General features: G+C 45.2%; 1 protein-coding gene across 1 annotated transcript in view; it reads right to left on the reverse strand.

Annotated features, from left to right (window-relative positions):
- Nucleotides 1–5716: 5716 nt before the first annotated feature.
- LOC138361125 (uncharacterized) overlaps nt 5717–16280 on the reverse strand; it is a gene marked incomplete at its 5' end in the record, with an annotated part of 96508 nt that continues 85944 nt past the window's right edge. The window contains one exon of the mRNA XM_069320566.1: nt 5717–6532. Within this exon, the coding sequence (XP_069176667.1) occupies nt 6187–6532 (346 nt within the window). The remainder of the gene's footprint in view (nt 6533–16280) is intronic.

A 16280-nucleotide genomic window follows, 5' to 3' on the forward strand; every position in this document is an offset into this window, starting at 1 on the left:
ATATCAACAAGATCAAATGGAAAAATGCTGCAGAGATCTCGTACCCTAATCCTCTGCACAGAGCAAATGATCTTGTTGATGCTTGGGCCACGACTTCCAGCTTTGACAGTCTTCCTCTACCCTCACAGAATGAATTAAATGATAGATATACTGATAGAGCAAGGTTCCTTGACTTCATGCTTCATCAAGAGGATGACTGTGACATGCTTTTTACTGAATACAAACTAGATTCTGCTCTACATAAAGGCAAAGCTACATCACCCGGGGAGGATGGAGTTACTTACGGCATACTGCTTATGCTTCTGCTAGTTCCAAGGAATACCTTTCTTCAATTGTATAATATGAGCTATGTAACTGGGGAGCTTCCTAAGTCATGGACCAACAGTGTTATTGTTCCCATTCCTAAACCTCACCAGCCGAGTGCTTTTCGTCCAATCTCCCTCACTAGTTGTCTCTATAAGTGTCTTGAGAAGATGGTTCTCAACCGTCTCCTTTACAAAATTAATAATATGTTGTCTCCCCAGATATATGGCTTTATGCATGGAAAGAGTGTACATCACTGTATTACCACATTCCTCACCCTGCATACTGATAGGTCATATACCACTTTCCTAGATCTTAAGTCAGCCTTTGACATTGCTAACCCACACGTCATTATGAGAGAACTTGCTAAAATGAATGTTGGAATGTTAATGTTAAAAAATTTTCAAACTGAAATAAATATATAACACTGTACGGTACAGTTGTGTTTAATTATGTTTTGCGATTCCTATGGAAAAGGTATTTGTGCACCAAGTACTACTAGGTCATTATGAGATATGCTGAATGTTGTCAATATACCATCTGAATACGCTTCACTTTGCGTTAATCATTGAACGTCCTAATGATTAAGGTCCCCAAAAGGACTTAATCAGACCTCAGTGGATAATTTTACTCTCTCTCTCTCTCTCTCTCTCTCTCTCTCTCTCTCTCTCTCTCTCTCACACACACTCTCACTCTCACTCTCTGTCTCTGTCTCTGTCTCTGTCTCTGTCTCTCTCTCTCTCTCTCTCTCTCTCTCTCTCTCTCTCTCTCTCTCTCTCTCTCTCAGAGCATCCCCTTATGTGTTGTATGTGGGTGCTGAAGTTCAGTCTCTTGTCTATGTATAGGTGAAGGAACTTTCCATAATTGTTATTGCTAATGTTTACTTGTAATACTGGGTATACATCCGGTGTTCTTACCCTCGACCGCGGCGAGGGTAAGCCGTGGCCGTATGGTCTGAAACCCACAAATATTTACAATGGGGGGTGGGGGGGGGGGATAACATTTCCTCTTCAAGCACGCGCACACAAATGAACTATGTTACTTAACTGGAAGCACTCGTACAACATAATTTACACGATTTCTCAGGATAATTATACTTCTTACCAGCATATATACAGTATAGTACCTAGGAGGTTCTCTTCAATGGTATCTAAGATAATTAAAAGAACCCAAGCAAACCACTGTGGAAATGTGCAGGACAAACATATCAATTGTGACACTAGCTCTCCACTTATGGCATTTGCTTAATTTAGAAACTGTACTTGTGGTCGATCTCGAACCCATGTTGTTGATGTGACGATGTGTTATGAATTTTGTGGCTAGCTCCTCAAGATTGTAACTTGCTTAGATAAAAAAATTGTGTGTTCAGTCCCTGAACCCATTATGTGATAATTTAACTAAACTAAAAACTATAGTCTGGCGACGAAGCCTGAACTGCATAATGTAAATAGGGATTAACCAGAAAAAGATATAGGTGAAGAATAACATCAGGTAACTGCGTTAATTACAATATTAGATCAAACTAACATTGATTTTCAAAAGGTTGTAGATTTTCCATCAATGGAGAGCATCAGCCAAGAAGCCTTCTTTAAAATATGAATATCTTTCCTCACCCAATAAGATCTAATCTCTGAATAAAACGCAAAAAACGACTTGATTGTAACCTATCCACCGCTGCCCATTGGATGGGGGAGAGGGGGTTATGTGTAGGATAAACAAATCAATTGTGACACTAGCCCTCCATATATGTCAGTTGCTTAAATTATAAACTGTACTTGTGGTCGGTCTCGAGCCCATTGTTGATATGACAATGTGCATTGACTTTTGTAACTAGCTTATCAAGATTATAACTTCCTTGGCTATATGAATTGTGGGGCTCAGTCCCTGAGCCCATTATGCGCCTCTGTAACACTCCACTATCGCCCATAGGATGGGTATGGGGTGCATAATAAATGAACTAAAATAAGCTCTGCCTTTTTGATAACATATACAATTATAAGCTTTATTTGTGAATCTCAATTAATTAAGCAATATATCACAGAGCCTGTAGGGTTCGGTGAGATGAGCGAAGAGACATGGGAGATTTCACATAAGTACAGTACATGGTAGTTTAAGTAGCGAACGCATGTCAACGAATAACGAGTATATATAACAACACTATTGTCCTATGAAGTCGATTTAACTTCCAAACATATATTTTTTTAATAAATGTTAAATGTTTTCTGGCTAGCTATATTAGATTTTATTAAAAATACGTATTCTACTTGTTAACATTATAATTTAAATTTGTGATAATTTGTGCAGAGAAGTGCGACAACTGGATATGCCAACAAACACTTTCCAAACAACGATATATCTTGGATAAGTCGTTCCACAACATTGACGCTTGGACCGTCGACTTCCTTTGATGCTACTTATTTACTTATTTCATAATGAAATTATATTAGTTTGGAGTAAATATATGTTTTCTCATGTTCTGCATTCAGCACCCACGTTATAGTAAATATACCATATTACTTCATTACTTAAATAATGCTAGGAGGGTTTGAGTAGCTTTGGGTCTTTAGTGGACAGAATCTCCAATAGATGGGGCGAGAGTCGCTCCCTCTCTCTCGCCCGAGCATTGTCGAAGCTTAATTTAAAATTGATATATCTTTGTTCTCGAACATGATATATTTCATTTGGTGAAATCATAATAATGTTCATATCTCGGTCTTTCTGGAGGCATATAAGATTTTAGGCTTTATTAGCGTATCTTTGATAATTATACAATATATCGGCAAGTGCGTAGGCGTCTGCACTCCATGCCCGACAAGCTACTGAGCGCTACTATAAAAACATATGTATCTTCACTTGAGCTATAAATATGTCTATTGTAATGTATTGAAAATGAAGCTCTTATTTCTATCTTGCTTAAGACATATAAAACATTTGTGTTTATTAACGAATTTACGTGAAATAAACATTGATCTGAGAGAGAGTTGCTCTGTCGTTCAGTCTGTACGGGGTGGGAGCTCCGTAATTTTTAAAATACATGTATCTTCATTAGAACTTTAAATATGTCTATGGTAAAGTGTTTAAAGTGAAGCTTATATGTCTGCCTTTCTTGAGACATATAAAACATATATGTTTATTAACGAATTCACGTGAAATAAACATTGTTCTGAGAGAGAGTTGCTCGGTCGATCAATCTGTCCGGGGTTAAAGCTCGGCTATTATAAAAGTACACGTATCTTCGCTTTAAATTTAAATATGCCCATGGTAAGGTATTTAGAATGAAGCTTATATTTCTATCTTTCTTGTGACATATAAAACTCTTACGTTTATTAAGGAATCTGTGTGAAATAGGCATGGTTCTGAGATGAATGCTGCGGTTTTCGAGCTCGACGCGCGGCAATGGACGCCTTAAACATCCAGTGGGTGTTATTGGACCCTATACCCATTTTATTTGTGGTTGGAGCCCCATACCCATTCTATGGGTGGTTGGAGCCCCATACCCATCCTGTGGGTTGTAGTGGACGCCATACTCATCCTGTGGGTGGTATTGGACCCCATACCCTTCCTGTGGGTGGATGTGATCCCCGTACTCATCCTGTGGGTGGATGTAACCCTCATACCCATCCTGTGGGTGGTATTGGACCCCTTTCCCACCTAACAGGCGGTAGGTGACAATATACCCATCCTAGCTATAGTTGGTATAGTAGACACAATACCGTCCTGTTTGCAGTAGTTTACCCCATAGACATTCAAATGTAACATCGTTTTCTGTTAGCGTTCCTACAAAACATTCTTTAAAGATTTTTAAAGCCAAACTATGGTATATAATATTGATTGGTGAAGCACTGTTATTCTATGTAATAATTTATAGTGCTTATTATAATTTACTAAGAACAACTAATATTTCTCAAAACAAAACTACGAGCCTTCAATAGGATATAGCTGATCTGTAATATTATAAGAGCATGGACAACAGTAGGTAAATTTCACAACCCATGTGGGACCTGAAAACTACAATTTTCCTTATAATTGAACCAATCACGAATATTCTGCTATCTATGTTGACGGACGGGTACTGTGACACGTAAATTGGTACGTGAGGAAGAGTTTGGTCCTTGGTAAAAAAGGTAACTGGGAATATATCACATATTTACTAATTCATATTCAACATATTGACTTTAAGCATTAAGTCATATATGTGCTGTCTTGTGTGAGAACGGGTTGGCTTATAGATTAGTTTTTCAAAAATTTTTGACAAGTTTGGCAGGATTGATATAGGTCTGTAGTTGTTAACATCTGTGAGATCACCACATTTGTGGACAGGCGTTACTCTCGCTTTTTTTAGAATATCTGGAAAGGTTTGGAGTTCAAGTGACTTGTTGAAGAGCAAAGCAATAGCAGGGGCTAAAGATCTGGAGGCTTTTTTGTAGATTAAAGTTGGTATATCCTCAAGGGCACCAGACTTGGTTTTAAGGGAAAGGATTATCTCATTGACGTCAGTGGAATTAATAGGCTTTAGGTACAGAGACTGTGGATAATTACCTGTAAGATAGTCCTTAATGTCAGTACTGGAAGATGGAATATCATTAGCAAGGGATGAACCAATGGAAGAGAAGAACCTATTGAACTCAATAGCAGAATCCGAGGCTGAAAGCTGACCATCGTTATTAGACAGGAGTGTTGGTTTGTTAATTATAGACTTCTTTGATCCCAATATTTGTGAAATTGTTCTCCAAGTTTGTTTAATGTTGCTCTTTATTTGGGTAAATTTATCTTCGTAGTATTTAGTTTTGGCTCGTCTAATTATCTTAGATAGCAATAATGAGTAATTCTTTGAGAATTCTTTGGAGACAATTCCTAACCTATACTTCTTCTCAAGGTCATGTTTTTTATTAATAGATTTAAGTATTCCCTTTGTAAGCCAGGGATTGTTAAGCCTTTTGGTTGTGACTTGTTTTGTAAGCATAGGACAGTGGGTATTATAAAGGCTAAGAGTTTTTTGAAGAAAAGATTGAACTGCTAGGTTGATGTCCTCTATGTTACCTAACTCGGACTCCCAGTTGACATTATCAGTAGCAGTTATAAAATTGTCTATATCAGTTTCATTGTGTAGTCTAAAACGTATCTCTCTTGACTCAAGAGGTGGTTTGCTAATGTTAGTTAAGAGAAATGTGGGGTAATGGTCTGTAGTGCTATCGGTGATTATACCTGAAGTAAGCGGAGAGGTTATGTTTGTCCAGATGTGATCTAGAGTAGGCTGAACTATGACTAATGCCCTGGTCTAATGAATTGCATATTAGCCTGATAGCTGCAGGGAGCCGAAGGGGCTCCCCACAGAAAATATATTGAAAACTTAACCTTTAAATATATATTTTTTTAGGAAATTCTATAAAAATATTAGGTCTCTAGAACAAACTTCCATGTTAAATTTTATTTGAGCTCGTATCAGTTTGGTTTACAAACTGATTTACTTTAAGCATTACCATCTTTCTACATATACTTTAAAACACAAGTTACACCACTTTTATATTTCAGCACTTGTATTTCTCTCGACCCTTTTACATTTAATCAAGCTTTTTCTTCACATTTTAATCTGTGTTACATACATATAAGCGTATAATTTTTTTTAAATGATGGAAAGTCATTTGAGAGCCAAGAAAATTACTAGTTTCTCAATGGTTTGTAAGCGGATTAGTCTCAAGTATATGATCAAGCAGAAAATTTGAATAAATCATAGCCCAATTTTCTTTTCAAGAGAAACTGTTCAGATTAAAGAGAGATGCAGAATACAATTATATAAGGCAAATTCATCCTTTTGGGCACTGAAATACATATACAGTATTAAAAATCTCAAGACTAACAGCTGGCAGTTATTTTTGAGAAACATTAATGATATTGAAACATACTCTGCTGCTGAGTCTCTACTTCTACATGAAACATATTCAATGTCTGTTGTGCTGTGGTGTCACTGTTGGGTGCAGCAGCCTCAAGAGTGTGGTATTCTCTTCCTGAAGCACTGTCATCATGTGGTTGCTGAGCTGGTGCTTGTGGTAGGACATGTGGCTGTGGGTGAGCATGAGTGTGGTGTGCCTGCTGCTCTGGGTGTGCTTGTTGATGGAACTGCGGAAGAGTCGAGGCTGTTTCTGTCGCTGCCGTCACAACTTGAGCTTCTATGTCACATTTCTTAAGCTTGTGCTGTTGTTGTAGGTGTTGGCGGACACCTTGAAGCCATCTGCAATGAAAATTTACGTTTTGCAAATAAACAAATAATATATATCACATTCTAAATTTAGGAAAAACAAAATGAGTGCCACACAAGTCACATATTATAGAAAGTATATAAATTGCTTATTTATATCTACGAAACCTAAATCATGAAAAACACAATGTGCTAAATCTAAATAAAACTATTGTATGCTGTAAATTCTAAAAGCCCGAAAGATCAATCAATCTGACTGGGGAATTAAATACAACCATTGTGACATCTGTATCTTTACCCTATTTCCCATTTTCATGAGATGTGAGGCTTCAGCCTGGAGGAAAGAGCCAAACAATAGCAAAATAAGGTTGAAGATACTCATACAAAAATTCCACCATTTAACATATTTATCACAATTTGTCACTATGCCACTTCATTACACCAGGCACGAAAGGTCCTTTTTGAGCGGTCATTGTTATATTTTGCTTTGCTTTTATTATTTCAAACTATATTTTTTACATAACATAGACACCTTGGACATGGGTGAAAATTTAAGTGCAGCACAAGGGATCAGGGACAAGTCTGTCTATTCATAGCACACATGCACTATGCTATAATTTGCAGAAATATAAACAAGATTATCTTATGATATTCAAGAAAACTTGCTTTTATTAAGAAGTTTAGATACACTCAGCAATGTGCTGCTACCTAATTCGATATGAAGTAAGTAATTATCAAAAGGAGGCACCAAACCGGAAAGGCTATGTAGCACCATTAAATGTGCGGAATAATCAGAGGGCGCTAAATTTCACCAAGGATGCCAATACACGAACAGAAACGCTTAAGGTGAACGATATCAAAAGTATCCGATTCACCAAGAATTCTATCGATGGACAAGTAAGTAAGTAATTATCAAAAGAAGGCACCAAACCGGGAAGGCTATGTAGCACCATCAAATACGCAAAATAATCAGAGGGCGCTAAATATCACCAAGGATGCCAATACGAGAACAAAAACGCATAAGGCGAACGATATCAAAAGTATCCGAGTCACCAAGAATTCTATCGAGGGACAGGTGACCGCGAGGGGCGGTCGGAAAGCAAGACATACGCTCGTCCTGGAAGTCAGGACATTCAAGAAGGACATGCACGACCGTAAGAGGGACAATGCAACTAGGACAATAAGGAGCAGGGCGGCGCTCCATCAAGTGACCATGGGTTAAGCGAGTATGGCCAATACGCAACCTCGCCAGAGCTGTTTCCCACCGCCGGTTACGGTGGAAGGAGGACTGCCACGAGGAAACACAACATTTAAGAGTACGTAGCTTGTTACCAGTAACAGACAACCAAGAAGCCTGCCAACGGGTAAGGACTGAGGAATGGATAACCGGGTAAAAGTCGGAATACGGAATGCCCTTACGAGAGATGGGACAAGAGCGGACAGCTTCCTTGGCGGCAGCATCCGCACGCTCATTTAAAGACACACCAATATGGCTGGGAACCCAACAAAACTCAACCGACTTAAATTTACTATGAACGAGAAACAGCCAATGCTGGATCTCGACAACCACTGGATGAACTGGATTAAAGGACCCGAGAGCCATGAGGGCACTACGAGAGTCAACAACAACTACAAAGGAAGACTGACAACGAGAAAGTAGGAGACGAAGAGCATAGAGAATAGCATAAAGTTCCGCTGTAAAGATGCTAGTCTCCGGAGGCAAGCGACACATATAAGTGCGATCAGGAAAAACAACAGAGTAGCCAACACCGTCCGCTGACTTAGACCCATCGGTGAAGACAGAAACGGAGCGGGAGTGAGAAGAAAAGTGCTCGAGGAAAAGGCGTTTTAGAACCGTAGGAGGGGTAAAAGCTTTAGTGATACGGGTCAAGGAAGTACAAAACCGCGGAAGAGGGACCCTCCACGGGGGCAAAGAAGGAACAACACGAGGAGAAACATCAGAAATACGAACGGAAAGAGAATCCTGCAGGCGAGATAACCGGACAGAAAGAGGGAGGTGGTGAAGAGGAACAGGAACCGCAGGAGGGGTAAAAGTTAAAGCACGACAGAGGCGAGAGGAAGGATGTTGCAAGGACCGCGCAAGATAGCGAAGACAGTAGCGATCACGGCGGTCCTGGAGAGACAGGAAGCCAGTGTCAACATACAAGCTAAGGACGGGAGTCGAACGAAAGGCACCAGAACTGAGGCGCAACCCAGTATGGTGCAAAGCATCAAGACGGCGAAGAGTAGAAGGAGAAGCAGACGAGTAAGCAGGGCAACCATAATCGAGCTTAGACAGGACGAGAGAAGAATGTAAAGCAAGGAGAGTGCGCCTATCTGCCCCCCAAGAAGTATGGGACAAGACCCGAAGGAGGGTAAGGGCCTTAGAGCACTCAACACGGAGGTAAGAGATATGGGGAGACCAAGACAAACGAGTGTCAAGGAATAACCCCAAAAGCTTCGCGGAATCTTTGTATTCAAGGGGATGACCATAAAGTGACAAAGAGGGACGAAGAACAACCCGTTTCCGCGTAAATGTCATGGCACAAGTCTTAGAAGTAGAGAACTTGAAGCCATGATCAGTGGCCCAAGACGACACGGCATCAATTGCAAGTTGAAGCCGGCGTTGAAGGAGAGGCGAATCATCACCCTGACAACAAAGGGTAAGATCATCGACATAGAGAGCGGAGAAGACACCAGAAGGAAGAGAGGAAAGAAGACCAATGAGGGCAACCAGAAAAAGAGTAGTGCTCAGAACACTACCCTGGGGCACACCTTCATATTGCTGAAAAGAGGGAGAGAGAGCGGTACCAAGGCGCACCCGAAAGGAACGACGAGAGAGGAAGCTGCGGAGAAAGAGAGGGAGATGACCATGAAGGCCAAAAGAATGAAGTTGAGATAGGATATGATAACGCCAAGTGGTGTCGTAAGCCTTTTCCAGGTCAAAAAGGACGGCAACAACGGAGGTCTTCGCAGCAAAAGCAGTACGAATATAGACCTCCAAGTTCACCAGGACATCTGTCGTGCTGCGGCACTTGCAGAAACCAAATTGAGAAGGGGAGAGGAGGTGATGGTGTTCCAGGAACCACATCAGACGAACGTTAACCATACGTTCAAAAAGTTTGCAGACACAACTTGTGAGAGCAATAGGGCGAAAGTCCTTAGGGGAAGTACCCAGAGACCCCGGTTTGCGAACAGGGAGGACAACGGCATCGAGCCAGTCCTCAGGGACTGACGACGACTCCCAGATCCGATTATACAGACTCAGTAAATACTGAGACGTGCTCGGAGGGAGATGGCGAAGCATCTCATAATGAATACCATCGGAGCCCGCCGCCGTAGAACCGCAGAGGGCCAGAGCAGAACGAAGTTCAGAGAGAGAGAGAAGGGATCATTATAGGGAAGCTGAAGATGAGTGCAGAAATCTAAAGGACGAGACTCAAGGACAGGTTTACGAAGAAGGAAAGATTGGGGAAGATGAAGACCAGAGCTAACAGAAGAAAAGTGGGAACCCAGTTCGGAAGCGACCTGCAACGGGTCCGCCACAAGAGTATCATGGAGGTGAAGGACCGGTGAAACATCGGGAACGAACTTACCCGCTATCTTGCGGATACGCTTCCAGATCTGGGCCAGAGGGGTTTCGGACGTAATTGTTGAGACATAAGATGCCCAACATTCACGTTTAGCCGTACGGATGGCCCTACGGGCCACCGCACTCGCTTTCCGAAAGAAAAGAAAAGAATCGGTCGTCTGCCTACGGCGGTGCCTCTTCCAGGCTGCACGCTTACAGCAGACAGCCCGAGCACAGTCCGCATTCCACCAGGGAACGCACTTCCGTGGACCCCGAGAGGAAGAGCGAGGAATAGAGCGGAGGGCAGCGTTGAAGACAGTGTCATGAAAAAGGAGGAGAGCGCGAGAGAGAGGCAGAAGGGAGAGGTCAGAGAGAGCAGCACTGAGGGTAAATAGGGTCCAGTCTGCCTTAGCAAACTGCCACCTAGGGAAAGAGAGGGAAGGGCGAAAAGAGAAAAAGGAAACAAGGATGGGGAAATGATCACTTCCATGGAGGTCATCAAGAACCTGCCACGTGAAATCCAAGTAAAGAGAAGAAGAGCAGAGAGAAAGATCAAGACAAGAAAGGGCGCGAGTCCGAGAGTCCAAATGAGTGGGCTCACCAGAATTCAGAAGAGACAGGGAAGAAGATAGGAGAAACGGCTCAAGGAGGCGACCCCGGGTATTCGTCAGAACGTCACCCCAAAGAGAATGACGACAATTGAAGTCACCCAGCAGGAGCACAGGCTCCGGCAAGGAGTCTAGGAGGTGTTTCAAATCAGGAAGAGAGAGCGGGACACTCGGGGGGAGATAAATGGAACAAACTGTGTACCATTTCCCCACAAAGATACGAGCAGCAGAACAATGGAGAGGCGAAGGAAAAAGTAAAGGAACAAAGGGAACATCTGCACGAATCAAGAGAGCAGAAGAATTAGAAGCCCCAGCAATGGCTCGGGGGGGGGGGGGGGAGAGAAAGGAATAGCCACGAAAACGACCAGGACGAGCACCAAGCATTGGCTCCTGGAGACAGACACAAAGGGGCGAAAACCGCGAAATCAGAAGTTGGAGTTCGAGGAAATTGGCGTAATAACCTCGAACGTTCCATTGAAGAATGGACAACGACGGGAAGAGAAAGGACAAAAACAGAGAACAAGGAAGAAACAAAGGCGAAAGAGCAACAGAGCACGTTAAAGAATATCAGGGTCGGGATCAGGGTCAGCAAAGTCAGGGTTAGGGGGCATGGGTAAACTGAGCAAAGACGGAGGGAAGGAAACGGGAGAACAGATCAGAGGTGGGCGGGCGGGGTCCGGAGGAGGAGGAGGAAGAGGAGGAGACAACGGAGAGGAGCAGTCAAGGGCAGCAGTAGGAAGAGGGGGAGTAGGAAGAGGGGGAGTAGAAAGAGGGGGAGTAGGAAGAGGGGGAGTAGAAAGAGGGGAGCGCACCCCAGCAAGAGCAGCAACCGAAAGGGAAGCAGGGGCCAAAGAAACCTCCACAGCAGGAACAGGGGGCGCAACCACTGAAACGGGAGGGGAAGGAGCAACAGAGCCAGAAGTAGGAGCTAAGGAAGAAAGCGAAGCCTTCTTACCCGCCGGGGAAGAGGAAGGAGAGGAGCCAGGCTTACGCTTCTGACTTAAAGAGACAGGTGTCCCAGCAACTACGTACCGGGCAACGGATTCCAGCGTCTCAACAGGAGAAGCCGAACGAGAGCACACACGACGGCCGTTAGGAGAGCGATGGACATCCGCCTGCACCGACAGGCGGCGGGGAGAGCCGATAGATGGAGGAAGAGGATGGGAAGGAGGATCGGAGGGGGACGAGGAAGAAGACACAGGAGACATGACAGACCGGGTTGAAAGAAGGGGAACCCCAGACAGAGGACCAGGAGGGGGACCCCTCGGGAAAGAACTCAAAGGAACAGAGGAGGGGGCAGTGGGCGTATCAGGGTCCAAGGCCCGGAAACGGTTGAGAGTCTGAGGAAGGGGGGAAGGACGAGGAGAGGAAGAGCGCAACACGCGAGCATAAGAGATGTTAGTATAAGGCGGGAGCCGGCGAACCTGGCGCCTCGCCTCAGGAAAAGACAAACGCTCCCGGTGCTTCAGGTTAAGGACGGCCGCCTCAAGCTTGTAATGGACACAGGCACGGGAGAACGTAGGATGGGCCTCACCGCAGTTGAGGCAGCGAGCTTGGGGAGAAGTGCACTCCGACTTAGAGTGACCTTCACTCCCACACAAAGGACAGAGAGAGACAGTCCCAGAGCAGCGGAGGGCACCATGCCCAAACCTCCATCACTTATTACAAAGTCGAGGAGAAGGAATATACTCCTGGACAGAGCATCTAGCACCAGCAAGAATGACAGAGGATGGAAGGGTCCTACCATCAAAGGTGATCTTCACAACGCGAAGGGGTTGACGGCGACGACCACGAGGGGGACGAGTAAACGAGTCAACCTGGAGGACAGAATGGCCTTGGGCATCCAGGATATGCCGAATATCATCGTGGCAATCCTGCAGATTCCGAACACCGGTTGCAACATGGGGTGGGAGGAGAATAGTGCCAACACTGGAATTCATCTGAACGTTCTTGGAGACCCGAACAGGGATCTCGCCAAGGCAAGATAAGGCAGCCAAGCGGGAAGCCGCATCCTGAGAAGGAGCAGCAACGACACGTGTACCGAGACGAGTGGGGTTGAAAGTAACACACGCATCCACGGAATCTACAAGATGCCGATGGAGGGAGAAATCGTCAGGAGGCGCAGAATCAAGAGGGAGGAGATCAAAGTATTTGGCCCATGAAGCAGGACCAAACAAGGCCTGATACGCATCAGCACGGGAAGGAATCGAGCGAGTGCGGTTGGGGCGCGAACGGCGTTGAGAACCCCTAGAGAGAGAGGGGTCAAAAGGCGCAGTAGTCACAACGAAAGACTTAGCCACACCAGGGGACGAAGTGGTCACCACCGGGGGCTGGAGGCTCGACCCAACCTCAGAGGAGGGAGGGGAGCTGGGGGAAGAAGTCAGGACGGTCAAAGGAGGAGCAAGGTCGGGGCCCAACGCAGCGGGAGCTACAGAGCCTGGTCTTCCAATACAGGCCGACTCGGGGGCTTGGTTGCCCACCCCACGAGCCTGAGAGGGTACAACGGAAACATTCAACGACATAGAGACGAAAAGTGACAAATTCATCCACGAATGTGCCCCCATACCCACCATGGAGCCACAATTAGAGGCAGGACACCCAACAGGAAGCTATCGCTGATCATGCCGGGGCCCCCTAGGGGTGCGTCGTGAGTATACGCCCCACAAACGCCACCTTAAGAACCGTCAGTCCGTCGAGATCGGGTTCAGCGACGAAAGGGGGATTGACAATAAAAGGTTCCCCTCGCTCGAGACGTCGGGTACTACAGTTCTACGGGTGCAAGAGTATGCCTCCTCAAGCACCCTGGGCGTCAAAATAGAAGAAGTCCAAAGAAAGAATCCAAAACAAGCAAAAGGTCGGCAGGAAACGACAAGCAGATAGGAGAAGAGGGGGGGAGAAAAACGAAACATAAGGAAAAGGAAAAGCGATCCGGCACAATTGGAGAAGACAGCAGCAGGAGTGCAAGGCCAGAAAAGGACAGAGGACTGCCCAACGGAGCATCACACTCCGGCAGCCGTCCACCAAGCCCCCTCACGACGCCAACGGGCCGGAAGGGGAGGGGGTATCGATGGACAAGCGACCGTGAAGGATGGTTGGAAAACAAGACACACTCATCCTGGAAGTCAGGACATTCAACGAGGATATGCACGACCGTACGAGGGATAATGCAACTTGGACAATAAGCATCAGGATGGCGCGCCATTAAGTGACCGTGAGTTAAACATGTATGGCCAATATACAACCTCGCCAGAGCCGTTTCCCATCGCCGGTTACAGTGGTAGGAGAACGGTCATGAGGACACACTACTCTAAAGAGTACGCAGTTTGCTACCAGTAACAGAAGACCAACAATCCTGCCAACGGGTAAGGATGGAGGAATGAATAACTGGGTAAATGTCGGAATAAGGAATACCTTTACGGGAGATGGGACAAGAGCAGACAGCTTCCCTAGCAGCAGCATCTGCACGCTCATTTAAATTGACACCAATATGGCTGGGAACCCAGCAAAACTCAACTAACTTAAATTTACTGGAAATAAGAAACAGCCAATGCTGAATCTCGACAACCACTGGATGGACTGGGTTAAAGGACCCGAGAGCCATGAGGGCACTACGAGAGTCAACAACAACTTCAAAGGAAGACTGACAACGAGAAAGCAGGAGACAAAAAGCATAGAGAATAGCATAAAGTTCCGCTGTGAAGATGCTAGTCTCCGGAAGTAGGCGACACATATAAGTGCTGTCAGGAAAAGCAACAGAGTAGCCTACACCGTCCCCAGACTTAGACCCATTGGTGAAGATGGAAGTGGAGCGGGAGTGCAAAGAAAGTACTCAAGGAAAAGGCGTTTCAGAACTGTCGGAGGGGTAAAAGTTTTAGTGATGCGGGTTAAAGATGTACAAAACTGGAAGGGGGACTCTCCACGGGGTCAAGGAAGGAACAACACGAGGAGAAATATTAGAAATATGAACTGAAAGAGAATCCTGTAAGCGAGATAACCCAGCAAAAAGAGGGAGGTGGTGAAGAGAAACAGGAACCACAGGAGGGGTAAAAGATAAAGCACGACAGAGGCAAGAGGAAGGATGTTGCAAGGATCGCGCAGGATAGCGAAGACAGTAGCGATCACAGCGGTCCTGGAGAGGTAGAAAGCCAGTGTCAACATAAAAGCTGAGGACGGGAGTCGAATGAAAGGCACCAGAGCTGAGGCGCAACCCAGTATGGTGCAAAGCATCAAGACGGCGAAGAGTAGGAGAAGCAGACGAGTAAGCAGGGTAACAATAATCGAGTTTAGACAGGACGAGAGAGGAATGTAAAGCGAGGAGTGCGCGCCTATCCACTCCCCAAGAAGTATGGGACAATACCTGAAGGAGGGTTAGGGCATTAGAGTATTCAAGTCGGAGGTAAGAGATATGGGGTGACCAAGACAAACGAGTGTCAAAGATTAACCCCAAAAGCTTAGAGGAATCCTTGTACACAAAGGGGTGACCATAAAGCGACAGAGAAAGACGAAGAATGACACGCTTCTGAGTAAAAGCCGTAGCACAAGTCTTAGACGTAGAAAACCCGAGATCATGATCGGTGGCTCAAGACGACACGGCATCAATCGCAAGTTGAAGCCGCCGCTGAAGGAGAGGCGAATCATCACCCCGACAGCAAAGGGTAAGACCGTCGACATAGAGAGGGTAGAAGATGCCAGAAGAAAGAGAGGAAAGAAGACCATTGAGGGCAACCAGAAAAAGAGTAGTGCTCAGAACACTACCTTGGGGCAAACTCTCGTATTGCTGAAAAGAGGCAGAGAAAGTGGTACCAAGCCTCACTCGAAAGGAATGACAAGAAAGGAAGCTTTGGAGAAAGAGAGGGAGATTACCACGAAGGCCAAAAGAATGAAGTTGGGACAGAATATGATAGCTCCAAGTGGTGTCGTAAGCCTTTTCCAGGTCAAAAGAGACAGCAACAACAGAGGTCTTCGCAGCAAAAGCAGTACGAATATAGACCTCCAAGTTCACCAGGACATCTGTTGTGCTGCGGCACTTGCGAAAACCAAATTGAGAAGGGGAGAGGAGGTGATGGTGTTCTAAGAACCACATCAGACGAACGTTAACCATACGTTCAAAGAGTTTGCAGACAACTCTCGAGGGCAATAGGGTGGAAGTGCTTAGGGGATGTCCCCAGAGACCCTGGTTTCCGAACAGGGAGGACAACGGCATCGAGCCAGTCCTCAGGGACCGATGACGACTCCCAGACCCGATTATACAGACTCAGTAAATACTGAGACGTGCATGGTGGGAGATGGCGAAGCATTTCATAATGAATGCCATCGAAGCCCGCCGCTGTAGAACCGCAGAGGGCCAGGGCAGACTGAAGTTCAGAGAGAAGGGATCATTATAGGGAAGTGTGAGATGAGTGCAGAAATCTAAAGGACAAGATTCAAAGACAGGTTTACGAAGAAGGAAAGATTGAGGAAGATGAGAACCAGAGCTAACAGAAGAAAAGTGGGAACCCAGTTCGGTCGTGACCTGCAACGGGTCCGCCACAAGAGTACCATGGAGGTGAAGGACCGGCGAGACATCGGGAACGAACTTACCCGCTATCTTGCGGACACGCTT

This window comes from Procambarus clarkii, unplaced genomic scaffold, assembly GCF_040958095.1.
Source record: "Procambarus clarkii isolate CNS0578487 unplaced genomic scaffold, FALCON_Pclarkii_2.0 HiC_scaffold_186, whole genome shotgun sequence".
NCBI lineage: Eukaryota > Metazoa > Arthropoda > Malacostraca > Decapoda > Cambaridae > Procambarus > Procambarus clarkii.